The sequence below is a fragment of the Dysidea avara genome, chromosome 2 (genome assembly GCF_963678975.1).
Source record: "Dysidea avara chromosome 2, odDysAvar1.4, whole genome shotgun sequence".
NCBI lineage: Eukaryota > Metazoa > Porifera > Demospongiae > Dictyoceratida > Dysideidae > Dysidea > Dysidea avara.
The window spans coordinates 29917885-29930790 of record NC_089273.1 but is presented as its reverse complement, the minus strand read 5'-3'; the positions used below and the strand labels follow the sequence as shown (position 1 = coordinate 29930790).

At 38.0% G+C, this 12906-nt stretch overlaps 1 protein-coding gene across 1 annotated transcript in view; it reads left to right on the top strand.

Annotated features, from left to right (window-relative positions):
- Positions 1-12906, top strand: part of LOC136247991 (basement membrane-specific heparan sulfate proteoglycan core protein-like) — a 90416-nt gene that overhangs the window by 54118 nt on the left and 23392 nt on the right. The window contains exons 11-16 of the mRNA XM_066039808.1: positions 5525-5791; positions 5852-6106; positions 6153-6425; positions 7118-7384; positions 7442-7696; positions 7743-8015. Coding sequence (XP_065895880.1) covers positions 5525-5791; positions 5852-6106; positions 6153-6425; positions 7118-7384; positions 7442-7696; positions 7743-8015 — 1590 coding nt within the window. The remainder of the gene's footprint in view (positions 1-5524; positions 5792-5851; positions 6107-6152; positions 6426-7117; positions 7385-7441; positions 7697-7742; positions 8016-12906) is intronic.

Below are 12906 nucleotides of genomic sequence, written 5' to 3'. Positions count from 1 at the left end.
ATCCTTGCGTGAATCTTAAGCTACTTGTGCAAGGGCGTAGGAGGTGGTGCGACAAGTGAGGTTAGCGAGTTTACCATCCCAAGCCACAATGGCTATGACCCATCTCTACACCTGTTACTCCAGGATATCTCCATAGATCACAGAGATAATCCCAATGTTCTGAGAATCCATGTCAAACAATCAAAGACTGACCCTTTTCAGCAAGGCGTACAAATTTACTTAGGCGCAACCAACACAAATGTATGTCCCATACTAGGTATCCTCCCATACCTGGCACGAAGAGGAACACAACCAGGACCTCTATTCCTCACAGAGAATGGCCAAGGCCTTACCAGACAAATTTTCTGCACAGCATTAAACTCAGTCCTGTCCGAATTGCAAGTTAATTGCAATTGGTACAATTCCCACAGCTTCCGCATTGGAGCAGCAACCACCGCAGCCGAAGCAAATATACCTGACGCATACATCAAGATGTTAGGCAGATGGCAGAGTGACGCTTACCAAAGATACATCAAGACACCTCCATGTGAGCTAGCCAAATTTTCCGCATTGATAGCTTCAGCTTCATCTAGTATTCCACAGCAGAGTGACAGCACCTAGATAACAGTAACAAGAAACACATGAACTGACTTGATATGCAGCACTACACATTTATTGCACGCTTAAGTACAGTATCGTACATCACACAGAGTACTGTAACTTGACTGTATTCTATTTACATGTACACACACATAATATGCTTGTAATATAAATAAGCGATAATGCATTGAAGCATCTGCGCCAGAATCCTTGGTGGTGAAAGATTCCCATGTATACATGGTTATCTTTCTATGGTTTCAGCAGCAAGAATTTGGATGGTCATTTGCTGACCCCGCTCCAACCTTCTTGCCTGCCCAAGTATTTGTCGCTTGATTTGTATTATTACTCTTGGCCTGTAAAAGTCAAAACAATTGAAATAAATTAGGTCTTCCCCAAAGCAGTCGGGGCCTTGCACACCTACCAACTCACCACAATCAACTTTAGATCGTGGTAGAGCCAAATGATCTCAGAAGACAAACAAAGCTACATACAGACTGGGGAAGGGTTAGACTACTACCAAAGACAGTTGTTCCCAGTAAAGGTTAGTGACAACATTAAATGAAGTTTAAAATATTTAAAACGAGTTAATGTTGGAATCTAACAGATATAGTATACTCACCGTGTCATTGGTTGTTTGGAGAAGAGCATTAATAAGAGTTAGTGCTATATTTAGAACATCAGCGCATGCGCATGTAGTAACACGTGCAACCGTGAAGAATGGGTAGACAAACTGCTTCTACCACCCACCCTCCCACTGGTGCACATCATTACCTTTTATAACGTGGGTTGTTGAGCCAGTACCGCTGCCACTAAGGCAAATATTGGTTCATATCATAGTTACACACAGTGGCATTTACCGAGCCAACATCGCTGCCTACCAAGGCAAATGTTGGTTCACATTTTTTTTGAAATAATATTATACATCGTCAATTATTGAGCCAATACAGCTGCCACTAAGGCAAATATTGGTTCATATCAATGTTACATGCATTGTCATTTACAGAGCTAACATCACTGTCTACTAAGGAATGTGTTGGTTCACATTTCAAAACAGACATTGTCAGTTACTGAGCCAATACAGCTGCCACTTAGGCAAATATTGGTTCATATCATTGTTACATACAGTGTCCTTTACTGAGCCAACATCGCTGCCTACTAAGGCAAATGTTGGTTCATGGATATATGCACAATGTTGCCATCGTTGGCCATTCAGACCTATACTGCTGCCACTAGGGTAAATATAGGTCCGCCCAACTGGGTACGCTCAGTAGGAAGAGCCAACTTAGGATAAAGTCAGCTTCATATCCATAGGTATCAAATCCTTTTTTAAATGACAAACTGGTACATTGCACTGATAAAGGCTCTTCATTTGCTGCATACGCAGCACCTCCATTCTCTATAGAGAGAGTGTGATAGTGCAAGGTCCCACTTAGGATGACTGCTTAATAGGTATAGGTTTCAGCAGCAAGAATTTGGACGGTCATTTGCTGACCCCGCTCCAACCTTCTTGCCTGCCCAAGTATTTGTCGCTTGATTTGTATTATTACTCTTGGCCTGTAAAAGTCAAAACAATTGAAATAAATTAGGTCTTCCCCAAAGCAGTCGGGGCCTTGCACACCTACCAACTCACCACAATCAACTTTAGATCGTGGTAGAGCCAAATGATCTCAGAAGACAACCAAAGCTACATACAGACTGGGGAAGGGTTAGACTACTACCAAAGACAGTTGTTCCCAGTAAAGGTTAGTGACAACATTAATGCTAGAATACGCATTGGTAAGAACGATCGGTAGGATTCAAAACTCAAGGACTGTTAGGCAATATAAGTAATCGTTTGAGGAAAAGTTTGAGGCAAGAAAGCCTTAACCTTTACAGTCATGCATGAGGGTCACGCAAATGGTTTTCGATTAACACGTAGCGTGATTACCCAGGAGAGATTCCCCAAGCTATTATTAGTTGACTATTCAAATGCACACTAAGCAGCACATCATTTATTCTGTATATAAAAAAATAATATAAACGTGTATGTGGCCTGAACTAGTAAAAGTATTCATGCTACCTATATGCACAGCTAACTTTGAATACATAATGCTAGTTAACTATACTGTTTTATAGCCTAGTTAGCTTCTAACTAACATGTCCTACTAGTATAATACTATACAAGCATGTATCAATGCATGCAATTAGGTATAATTATACAGCTATTATTCTAAATCAGTAGCAGGGAAGTATGCCCAGAAATGGTCCAAAATGCATTCTCAGATTAACTAAAATTCAAACTTTTTTCTGGGGAGGCATGCCCCCAGACCCCCCTAGAATAACTCTTATAGTACATATTTACCTAATTTAAGCTATACGATTGCACAGGGTCTTCAGAGACTTGGATTTGCCTTACCACTTTTAAAAATTCTCCTACGCCCCTGTTGTGATGGTTGGGAAAAAGTTGATGATGGTTGGGCAGGAAACTGTGAAGTTTGGGAAAATGCCCGCCCATGCCCACCCTTGGTTACACCTATGAACTATAGTTAATGGCTGAGGGTCTTGCATGTCTGAATTCACAAAGGTAAGTGGCCTGTTGTTTAACATACTCTCAACTTCTACTACAACTGTCTGTAATTGTTGAAGAGAAATGAATGTTCTGCTGAACATCTTCCTGATAGCTTGTTTTGGCAACCCCATTAAATGCTCCCAAACCCCCTCCCCTGTACCAGGGAGTTCATTTCAGAATGAACTTCCAATTAACACCTTGACAAGCTAGGGAAACATGTCAGATTTAAACAGTATCGTCAATTCCTCAGTGGCAAGGTAGGTAGAAGTATTATCACAGATGGAAAGGATCTTCAACCAAAAATCCTTCTGAAATGATTTCTGATGACAAGTCTGTTACAATCTCCTAGTGGATTCCTCTAGTACTTGTGCAGGTGAAAAGACAAATGTATCATTCACCAATGGGCTCCTTGACATAAAGTGTCCCAGTGAGATCCACCCCTGTTACAGAAAATGGTCTGGCTGATCTGACACATGTCTTGGAGAGCAGTGGTGGATCAGGAGTCCTGTAAGGTTTTCCATTGTTTTGGCATATGTAATGCATCTTCTCCAGACACTTCTGACCTGCTGTGTAATGGTAAGGATCCAGTAAACCTGTCACATTAATAGCTTTTCTTTTTTTCTCCTTTTTTTATTGGACCATAATTATGTGTTAATGGATGTTTGGGGGGTAGCAAGTAGGGGAACTTGGTAAACTGGGGAATGGAATTATCTAGTCATCATCATCCAAGTACAAATGAAGAGGGTAGTCTTACTAGATTCGGACATGAATGCTGTTTCTTTAGCAAATATGCAAGTTCAGTGCAATAGCTGGTTGACTGTCTGTTGGCCCGGAAATCCAATGTTTCCTGGTACTGTTTAGTTCTGTTTCCATCAGTGGACCATTAAACTATGGTTCCTATATAAGTAAATTGTGAGTATTAATGCAGTGAAGCTATCAATTTTCCAATATTGCTATAACTTGCAATACTATAAATGCCTGCTACACTTTCATCACTGTTCTATATAGATAGTTGAGGGTATGTTCTCATCATCTTCTACCAGTTGTAGCAGAGCACTGGTCGGTACCCATTGTGGCAAGTCTTGCCTAGATTGCAGCCTATGGAGTCCACGTAACCATAGCTCTGATGAAAAAAGCTGTTGGGTGGAGAGTCCCCTAGTCAGAAGATTTGCAGGGTTGAGTAACTAGTAACTATAGTTACATATTTATCTGTATTAAAGCCATGCAGGCTCAAATAAACACCAGTTCCTAAAGAAAGGCAAGGGGCACTACCTTAATACAAGGGGTGGTATGAGGTAAAGGAAAACATTTGCTTGGGAATGGTCGTTATCATTGCAAAATGTGACTGGATTTTGAAAAAAAAAATCACACATTAGAAGTTCAAGATAAACAGTTTACAGTTTCAGAGAATTTTCAAGCCATTATAATTCGCTGATTGAAGCCCAGACACGAGATTACAGGGCTGTGCTGGATCCCTAGTGGATGATATGCAGCAAAATCCACACTGTCCAGCCATCCACCAGTGCACTACAGGATCTTGTGAAGCCAAGGCCAGAAAGTACCATTCAAACTCGCCACATTTCCCAGAAAAGATGTCTGTTAAAACCAGCATTGAGTAGCTTGAGTAATGCTGAGAGACAGAACTAATAGTATGGTAGTGTAACTATCCACTGGTAGTGTTAGTTTGATTTTGCTCAATGTGTGATTTGAATCAATTTTGTAAAACTTGGTCACATAATAATTATATAGATTTAAGAATAGGTCACGGATATGGAGAATGACACAGGAAGGGAGGTTACGCAGTGTAGGGTTACTTTTGTGTAGCCATTGATCTGAATAGCAAAGCCATAGTCATTGCTTTGAAATCCATATGATTAGTAATTTCAGCATAGCCTTCAAACTTTTCTACTCATCCAATAGTATGAATTACCATCAGACAGAGTATGTACATGCATGTACCTTATCCATTATGTCCGATATAGAGGTCTCTGTGTGTTTAACATGCTGGCTTATTTTCTTGATTTTCAGTTTCCTATATTATAATTTTTGAAATAGATGTATTTTACACTATAACAGGTGTGGCCTTCAACTGGCAGAGTTATCAAAGTTTTCAGGTGGAAGTTAATAAATGTCTGCAATATTGCTAATGCAAATGAATTTTAATAATGACAGAATATTGCCATGTTGAATTTACTGACATTAACATTGTTGCAGCCATATCCTGGCAGCTCTTTTGATTTCACAACTATTTATCTTTTTTAGAAGCTCACACCATTTTAAAGCTCAATTGTTTTGGGTATAGACTATTTGAATAAACTACCATGTACACACGTACAAGTACTACCTCCTTTTTTGATTTAAAGATTTCTTTTAACTCCAGTATTTTGTATATTTTAGTGAAACCTCCTGAGCTTCTAAAACAAGCATCATCAAAAAGTGTTGGTCTCACAAAACCAGCCATATTGAAGTGTTCTGCTACTGGTCAAAATGTGAAATATCAGTGGACAATTGGATCAGGATCATTTCCTAGCAAAGTGACTGGTATAAACACCAATACCCTGGTGATCCCAAACGTGAGGTCATCTGATGATAACACTTACACTTGTACTATTAGTAATGATGGAGGTAGTGCCACATCAAATCCAGCTAAACTAACAGTTACTGGTATGACTATTAAGTGTTATTAGTTAACTAGTATGTGATGACGAACACTTTGGTATATAGGTCTACCAGAGGTGACTGTGAATCCAGCTAGTCAAAATGTAGAGATTGCACAACATGTCAAGTTCACTACTACAGTGAGTGGTGTAGGGAAGGAAAATTTCAGTTACCAGTGGAGACACAATGGAGAAGATATTAATGGAGAGACTAACAATACTCTCACTATTGATAGTGTGATAAAGGATGATCTTGGAACCTATGAGTGTGTGGTTAAGAATGAGTATGGAGATTGTGTTACATCAAATATTTCTGAATTAAGTAAGTTGATGTACTTTTAAAATCCAATAATAAAGTTTCTTGATAGAAACAAAACCTAAAATCACTACTCATCCAAGTAGTCGATCGGTTACCATATCAAGTGCCACTGATCATTTGTCACTAACTTGTGAAGCAATAGGAGCTACATCTTATCGTTGGGAGAGGCAGGATGGTAGTATTCCATCTGGTGCTACTGGAGTTAAGAGTGAAACTCTCACTATTGTTAACCTAACACCAGAAGATGCTGGTAACTACCGATGTGGAGTGAGTAATGGTAGTGATGAGGATTTCTCTAATTATGCTGAAATTACTGTGATAGGTTAGTAATTCACACCACACCTGTATTACACAACAAGAAGCTGGTTAGCCTATGACGTAGAAGACATTGATCTTTCTGTGGCTTTCCTTAACTGGTACATTAATCTTGCATTGATTATCCTTACATGAATAGTAATGAGGCAAATGGCCCCTTCATATGTATAATACACCATTGGAATAGTATTGCATGATAGATTTGTTTTAGGCATCATGTAGCAGATGTTAATATAAATCATTGAGTCTTGTTAGTCATGTTTTAGTATGGTTGTTAAATACTTTAGACATGATTGAATATCTGTAATTATCATGTTCTAAATAATAATTTAAAATAATTCATTAGGCTTTTCCATGATTTGTATATTGAAGTAGGGATCTAATGGGACAAAGTAGGGGTTTTCCTACAGAGCTATGATATTTTGTCCCACTAGTTTTTATCACCCCTACTTAAATTTAAGCAATACACTATTGCTGCTGGAGTTAGTAGGTAATTTCACTCAGTTCATGGCCTTTTATTTATTTAAGCGATCCCTATTCAATAGTAAAACTTCTAACTTATCTATCCCATTGTAACTCTAAGTGATTACATTTCCAATGACTTCATATTTTTCAATGTGTACTTCTCCTTGTTGATTAATTCTCCCTTTTAAAAATGGTATTTTGTGAATTATTGTAGTATTTGTGTGTATCATATAGTGAACTCACCAGAGTTTGCAGAACACCCTTCAGCACAAAATGTTGAACTCACACAATGTGCCAAAATGACATGTTCTGCTACTGGTTACAACATACATTACCAGTGGACAATTGGATCAGGATCATTTCTTAGTAAAGTGACTGGTATAAACACCAATACCCTGGTGATCCCAGATGTGAGGGCATCTGATGATAACACCTACACTTGTACTATTAGTAATGATGGAGGTAGTGTCACATCAAATCCAGCTAAACTAACAGTCACTGGTATGACTATTATGTGCTACATGTTAACTATGTGATGATGAACACTTTGGTATACAGGTCTACCAGAGGTGACTGTGGATCCACCCAGTCAAAGTGTAGAGGTTACACAACCTGTCAAGTTCACTACCACAGTGAGTGGTGTAGGGAAGGAGAGCTTCAGTTACCAGTGGAGACACAATGGAGGAGATATTATTGGAAGGACTAGTAATACTCTCACTATTGATAGTGTGACAAAGGATGATGGTGGAACCTATGAGTGTGTGGTTAAGAATGAGTATGGAGATTGTGTTACATCTAATATTTCTGAATTAAGTAAGTTGATGTACATTTTAAATCCAATTATGAATTTTCATGATAGAAACAAAACCTAAAATCACTACTCATCCAAGTAGTGAAGTGGTTACCATATCAAGTGCCACTGATCATTTGTCACTAACTTGTGAAGCAATAGGAGCTATGTCATATTATTGGGAGAGGCAGGATGGTAGTATTCCAGCTGGTGCTACTGGAGTTAAGAGTGAAACTCTCACTATAGTTAACCTAACACCAGATGATGCTGGTAACTACCAATGTGTAGTCAGTAATGACAGTGATGTGGGTTTCTCTAATTATGCTGAAATTACAGTGATAGGTTAGTCATTATTCTGTATATGTTAAAGCATTGTTGTGAGTGCTACAATATATGAAAATTAAAGCACGAGGCGTGCGGCTGAGATGCTAATGAATCACGAGGCGAAGCTGAGTGTTTTATTAGCATTGAAGCCAAGTGCCAAGTGCTTTCTTCTCATATAGCATGGGCAATGATAGATGTAACTTCTAGTCGTGTAGCTTCACCATACATTGGGACTCGCACTTAACACGTGTTGTACGAATTATTGGTAGCCTGAATTAATGCACACAAACTAGTTTAACAAAGTAACTGACGTGTAGTTCACCATAGTTTGGCACGGTAGACGTTCATCATGTATTTTGGCAGGTTTTGTCAAAACCCATAATCGATTCTATCATGACACATGGTGAAGTACATGTATTTCCGTGATATCTCCAGGGCTTGTCCGTTTACATTAACAAATGTAACAGCAACGTTACCTTCTCCCACCCATCATCGAGGCATTTAGGTATGTCTATAAAAGCAATCCAGTGGTAAAAGTCGTATTGGCTGGGGTGATTGATCACTCAGCGCGGCGAGGCTATCAGCCTTCACCGGCGTGGGTGATTAGTTGTACTGGCGCGAGCCCCGCAGGCTATTAGCCTGCACTAGGCATGTGGGAAACTGTGTTTTATTGCCCACAAATAGTGCTTTATTGCACTGCAAAGAGTGCTTTATTCGTTCAACGAGTGCTTTATTCGTTCAATAAAGCACTCTTTGCAGTGCAATAAAGCACTCTTTGTGGTCATGAAGCACTGTTGGCCGGCTGAGAGTGTACTTTATGAAATTTAAAGTACACTTTTCCTTTGATCTCGCCCACGCAAAGTTCTATAAATACTAATAAAGAGTAAAAGTTTCAGATGTGTTATATTTATATCCATACAAAATGGATACGGCATTCAAAAGCCTGGGTGAAAAAAGTTGTGAAATCAAAGGTGGCTGCAATGATGTTAGTATATGTTAAAGCATAGCCGCGAGTGCTATATAAAAAATAAAGTATGAGGCGCGCGGCCGTAGTCGTGTAGTCTCACCATGCACTAGGACTCATAATTAACACGCTATTAGCAGCCTGAAAGCACACAAACTACTTTAACAAAGTAACTCACGCGTATTTCACCATAGTTTGGCATGGTAGACATTCATCGCGTATTTTGACAGGTTTTGCTCACAACCCACAATCGATTTTATTGTGAGTCACATGGTGAAATAGTTCCGTGATATCTCCAGGACTTGTCCGTTTACATTAACAATCGTAACAGCAATGTTACCTTCTCCCACCCATCATCGAAGCATTTAGGTATGTCTATAAAAGCAATCCAGTGGTAGAATTCGTATTGGCTGGGGTGATTAATCACTCAGTGCGGCGAGGCTATTAGCCTTCACCGGCTTGGGTGATTAGTCGTACTGGCATGAGCCCCGCAGGCTATTAGCCTGCACTAGAGCACATGGGCAACTGTGCTTTATTGTCCGCAAAGAGTGCTTTATTGCACCGCAAAGAGTGCTTTATTGAACGAATAAAGCACTCTTTGTGGTGCAATAAAGTACTCTTTGTGGTCGATGAAGCTGTTGGCCGGCTGAGAAGTACTTTATGAAATTTAAAGTACACTTTTTCCTTTGATCTCGCCCACGCAAAGTTCTATAAATGATAATAAATTATATAATTCAGAACAGTCATTATTAAATTTATTATCATTACCTTTGATTTCACAACTTTTTTCACCCATGCTTTTGAAAGCCACACCCCTTTTATACAGCTTGGCTGTTTTTGAGTGGATTTCACTTCTTTTTGTATTTTTAGTATCAACCATAAACTGGCTCGAGACTTAATTGTTTTCACCCTTCTTTTACACATGTATGTTATCTACAGATCAAAAGTGTTACAGATACAATGATGAGTGCTTTAATCGCATTGGAATATTTCATACTAGTCTGCCTGCAGACCCCCTGGGGGCAAGACTAAACTCATACTACCATTATACATATTGATACGTAAATGGCTAAAATCGGCTCTATTTCAGTGAATACCAGACTGAGAAGTGTTACAATGGTATGGTCCAGCAGAGTTTATTTGATTACCTTTGTAATGGTTTAATAGAGGCCCACATATTTTCAATGACTTCAAATAGAGCACGCATAGAATATTCTAGATTATTTACTTGTACGTAGGTCTTTGTCTACTTTTACTATGTAAATTTAAGCTAGCATTTTAATTTATAAAATAGAAATTAACCGAGCTGATCAGCTAACAGCAGTAATTCAGTGGAGAAGTGTTGGGAGGGTCCCTGGTTCAAACTCTGCATAAACTTTTTATTCAATAATTTTAAAACGTTGTTACTGTTCTATTAGAGTGTTATGGTGCTGTGATTTACACCATGTTGATTTTCTCCTTGTAACACAGTAGCTGTTACTGTGATTTGTTTTAATGGCAAACGGTTTAAGCTATGATTGGTTAACCTATACACAGACCGATTTTCAAGTTACAGTACTTCTGTAAGCGGTTTACTCTGTAGGCGAGACAAAAAAATGGTCTTTTTAATGCCAAAAATTGGCCATAATTCTGCAAACATCTGTCAGATTTGCACCAAACTTAGTGCATGGTTTTGCTGCAATGTATTTGTAACAAACACCCAGAGTTCAAAAATATTGAGTTACACATATGCATACAAAAGAATAATCTAAACTCCCTAAACAACGATAAAAATATGAAGAAATTTAGTCTAAATTTGAGGGGTCATATTTCACAGTTGAAATAGGCAATCCTGTTCAAATTTGGTATGTGGGTTTCTGAAGGTGGCGGGTATTTGCAGTAAAATAATCATTCCAATTTAAAAGGGATCATTGAGTTACATATGCGTAAGAATCGCATTTTCTTTCTTCTTGTCAATATACTCACAGTGTATATAACATGCCAGCTTTCTTGGCTGTACAACTCACTACCGTGTATCTTGATAAAACATTAATGTTGTTTATTGATGCTTATTTTGTAGAATACACTCTTTACCCAATGTAATTCAATGTGTTAAATGAAAAGAAAACCAGATTTTATGAGCCACATAGCTAGTTGGTTCAGTGGGCCACATTTATAATAAAACTGTTTGTTATTTATCAATAGCCATACCTTAATTAACATGTGCTGTTCTATCAATATGCACAAACTTATTATTGCATGTGGTAAAATACTTTGCCAGTTTGGTGATAAGGCTTTAGTTTTATCTACCAGCATTAACAGATTGTGTGAGACCATATTGTGACCGGATTTGCGAAAAGGTACCTTTTTCACACACAAAATTTGACCCATTTTTTGAAGTTTAAAGCTTCATAACTTTTTGATCATGGTATATAATTGCTTGAACTTTTCAATACATGTAGCTACAGTATCTGGCTACATTTTGATACTAAGAGCAAGTTAATCAGTATAAGGAGTCAAGTGTTACATCATTTTGTTTGCTGGTATGTCAAATGTGTGGAAAAGGTACCTTTTCGCAAATCCGGTCACATATTGTGTGTGATTTGCGCTACTATGATATCCAAGGGGTTTTGACCAAATACTTTGGTGTGACTGCATGTGGCTGGGCCTGCGAAAACAGGGAATGTGGGTAAAAACAACGACCTGTCACTTAACAGGATATATCTCAACACTGGAATTAAATAAATGTTAACATTCAGTCAATGAAAAGCTGTTTTGGAAATATTATAAATGTTACTGTATCTGGTAAGATTAACTTACGTATGCAGTCATACAGCATTTATAAAGCTGTACAAAACTTCCCTTCTATATTTCCCATTTTTATCCTACTTTTAGGAACACATTTTTACGAAGTGCTTGAGTGCTCTATTAGGATATTTGAATGTTCTATTAGAGTATATCGATTTTTCTGCAGTTGTCAGCCCCACTTCAAGAAAAAACAATTTCAGTAATATCATTTTAAGGAGGTAAACCCCCCATGGACCAAAGGAGCCCCTAACCCCCACCCTTTTCTGATACCTATGTGAATCATTAAACAACAGTGACTGATTACAATTAAATGTTGCACCATGTTTACATTTGATTGTGTGCGCAATCATGTGAGTCATACCAAAAATGACTAAAGTTTGGCATGACTTTAGTTTGGAAAATTTGGTGAATTGAAGGAAAAAATGTTGCCAAACTTTATTAGCTAATTAGCTACTTTATGTTGCACACTATAGGCTGTGTGGTAAATTTTCCAAACCTTCATCCTACTAGTTTTGGACTCACATTTTAGCATTAGGGTAAAACCCAAGGTAACACTTTAATTGATGTTACTTTACAAGTAGAATGTTTTAAATTTTGTAGACATAGAAAGTACGCTTCAAAGGTTGTAGCGATTTGTTTAAAACATGCATATATATATATTTTTTTTAATTATTATTATTATTATTAAGAAGAAACTAGTTTTGTGGGCTATTATGTTCAGATTTAAGGGTTAACCTACTAATCAACTAATGCAAGCATAACTCAACTACAGTAAACTCTTTGGTTGGTATTATTTCTTCACTGTTCCACACTTTTGAGATGTGTCTTTTTGCCTACCAATGCAGCTACAATATGTGCACCTTTGTCTTCCCTTTTGTGCAAAACATTTTTACTTCTACCGTGTAGGTGTTAATTAGTAAGTAGTAAAGTAAAGGCTTCCTATGCCAGCTCAGTATTGTGAGAATTGTCTTATATGGAAAGTGGATTTATTACAACAACTTGTCTTTAGCTGAAATGCTGTATAGTGGGTGGAACATGCATAGCTAGAAACAAAGTGGAATGGCCGGCCATGTTGCTTTTCAGTAACTAAGTTGGGGCACCCATTCAGTTACACAATTAATTTTACAAATATAATTTTATGTGATATATGCACTGGTT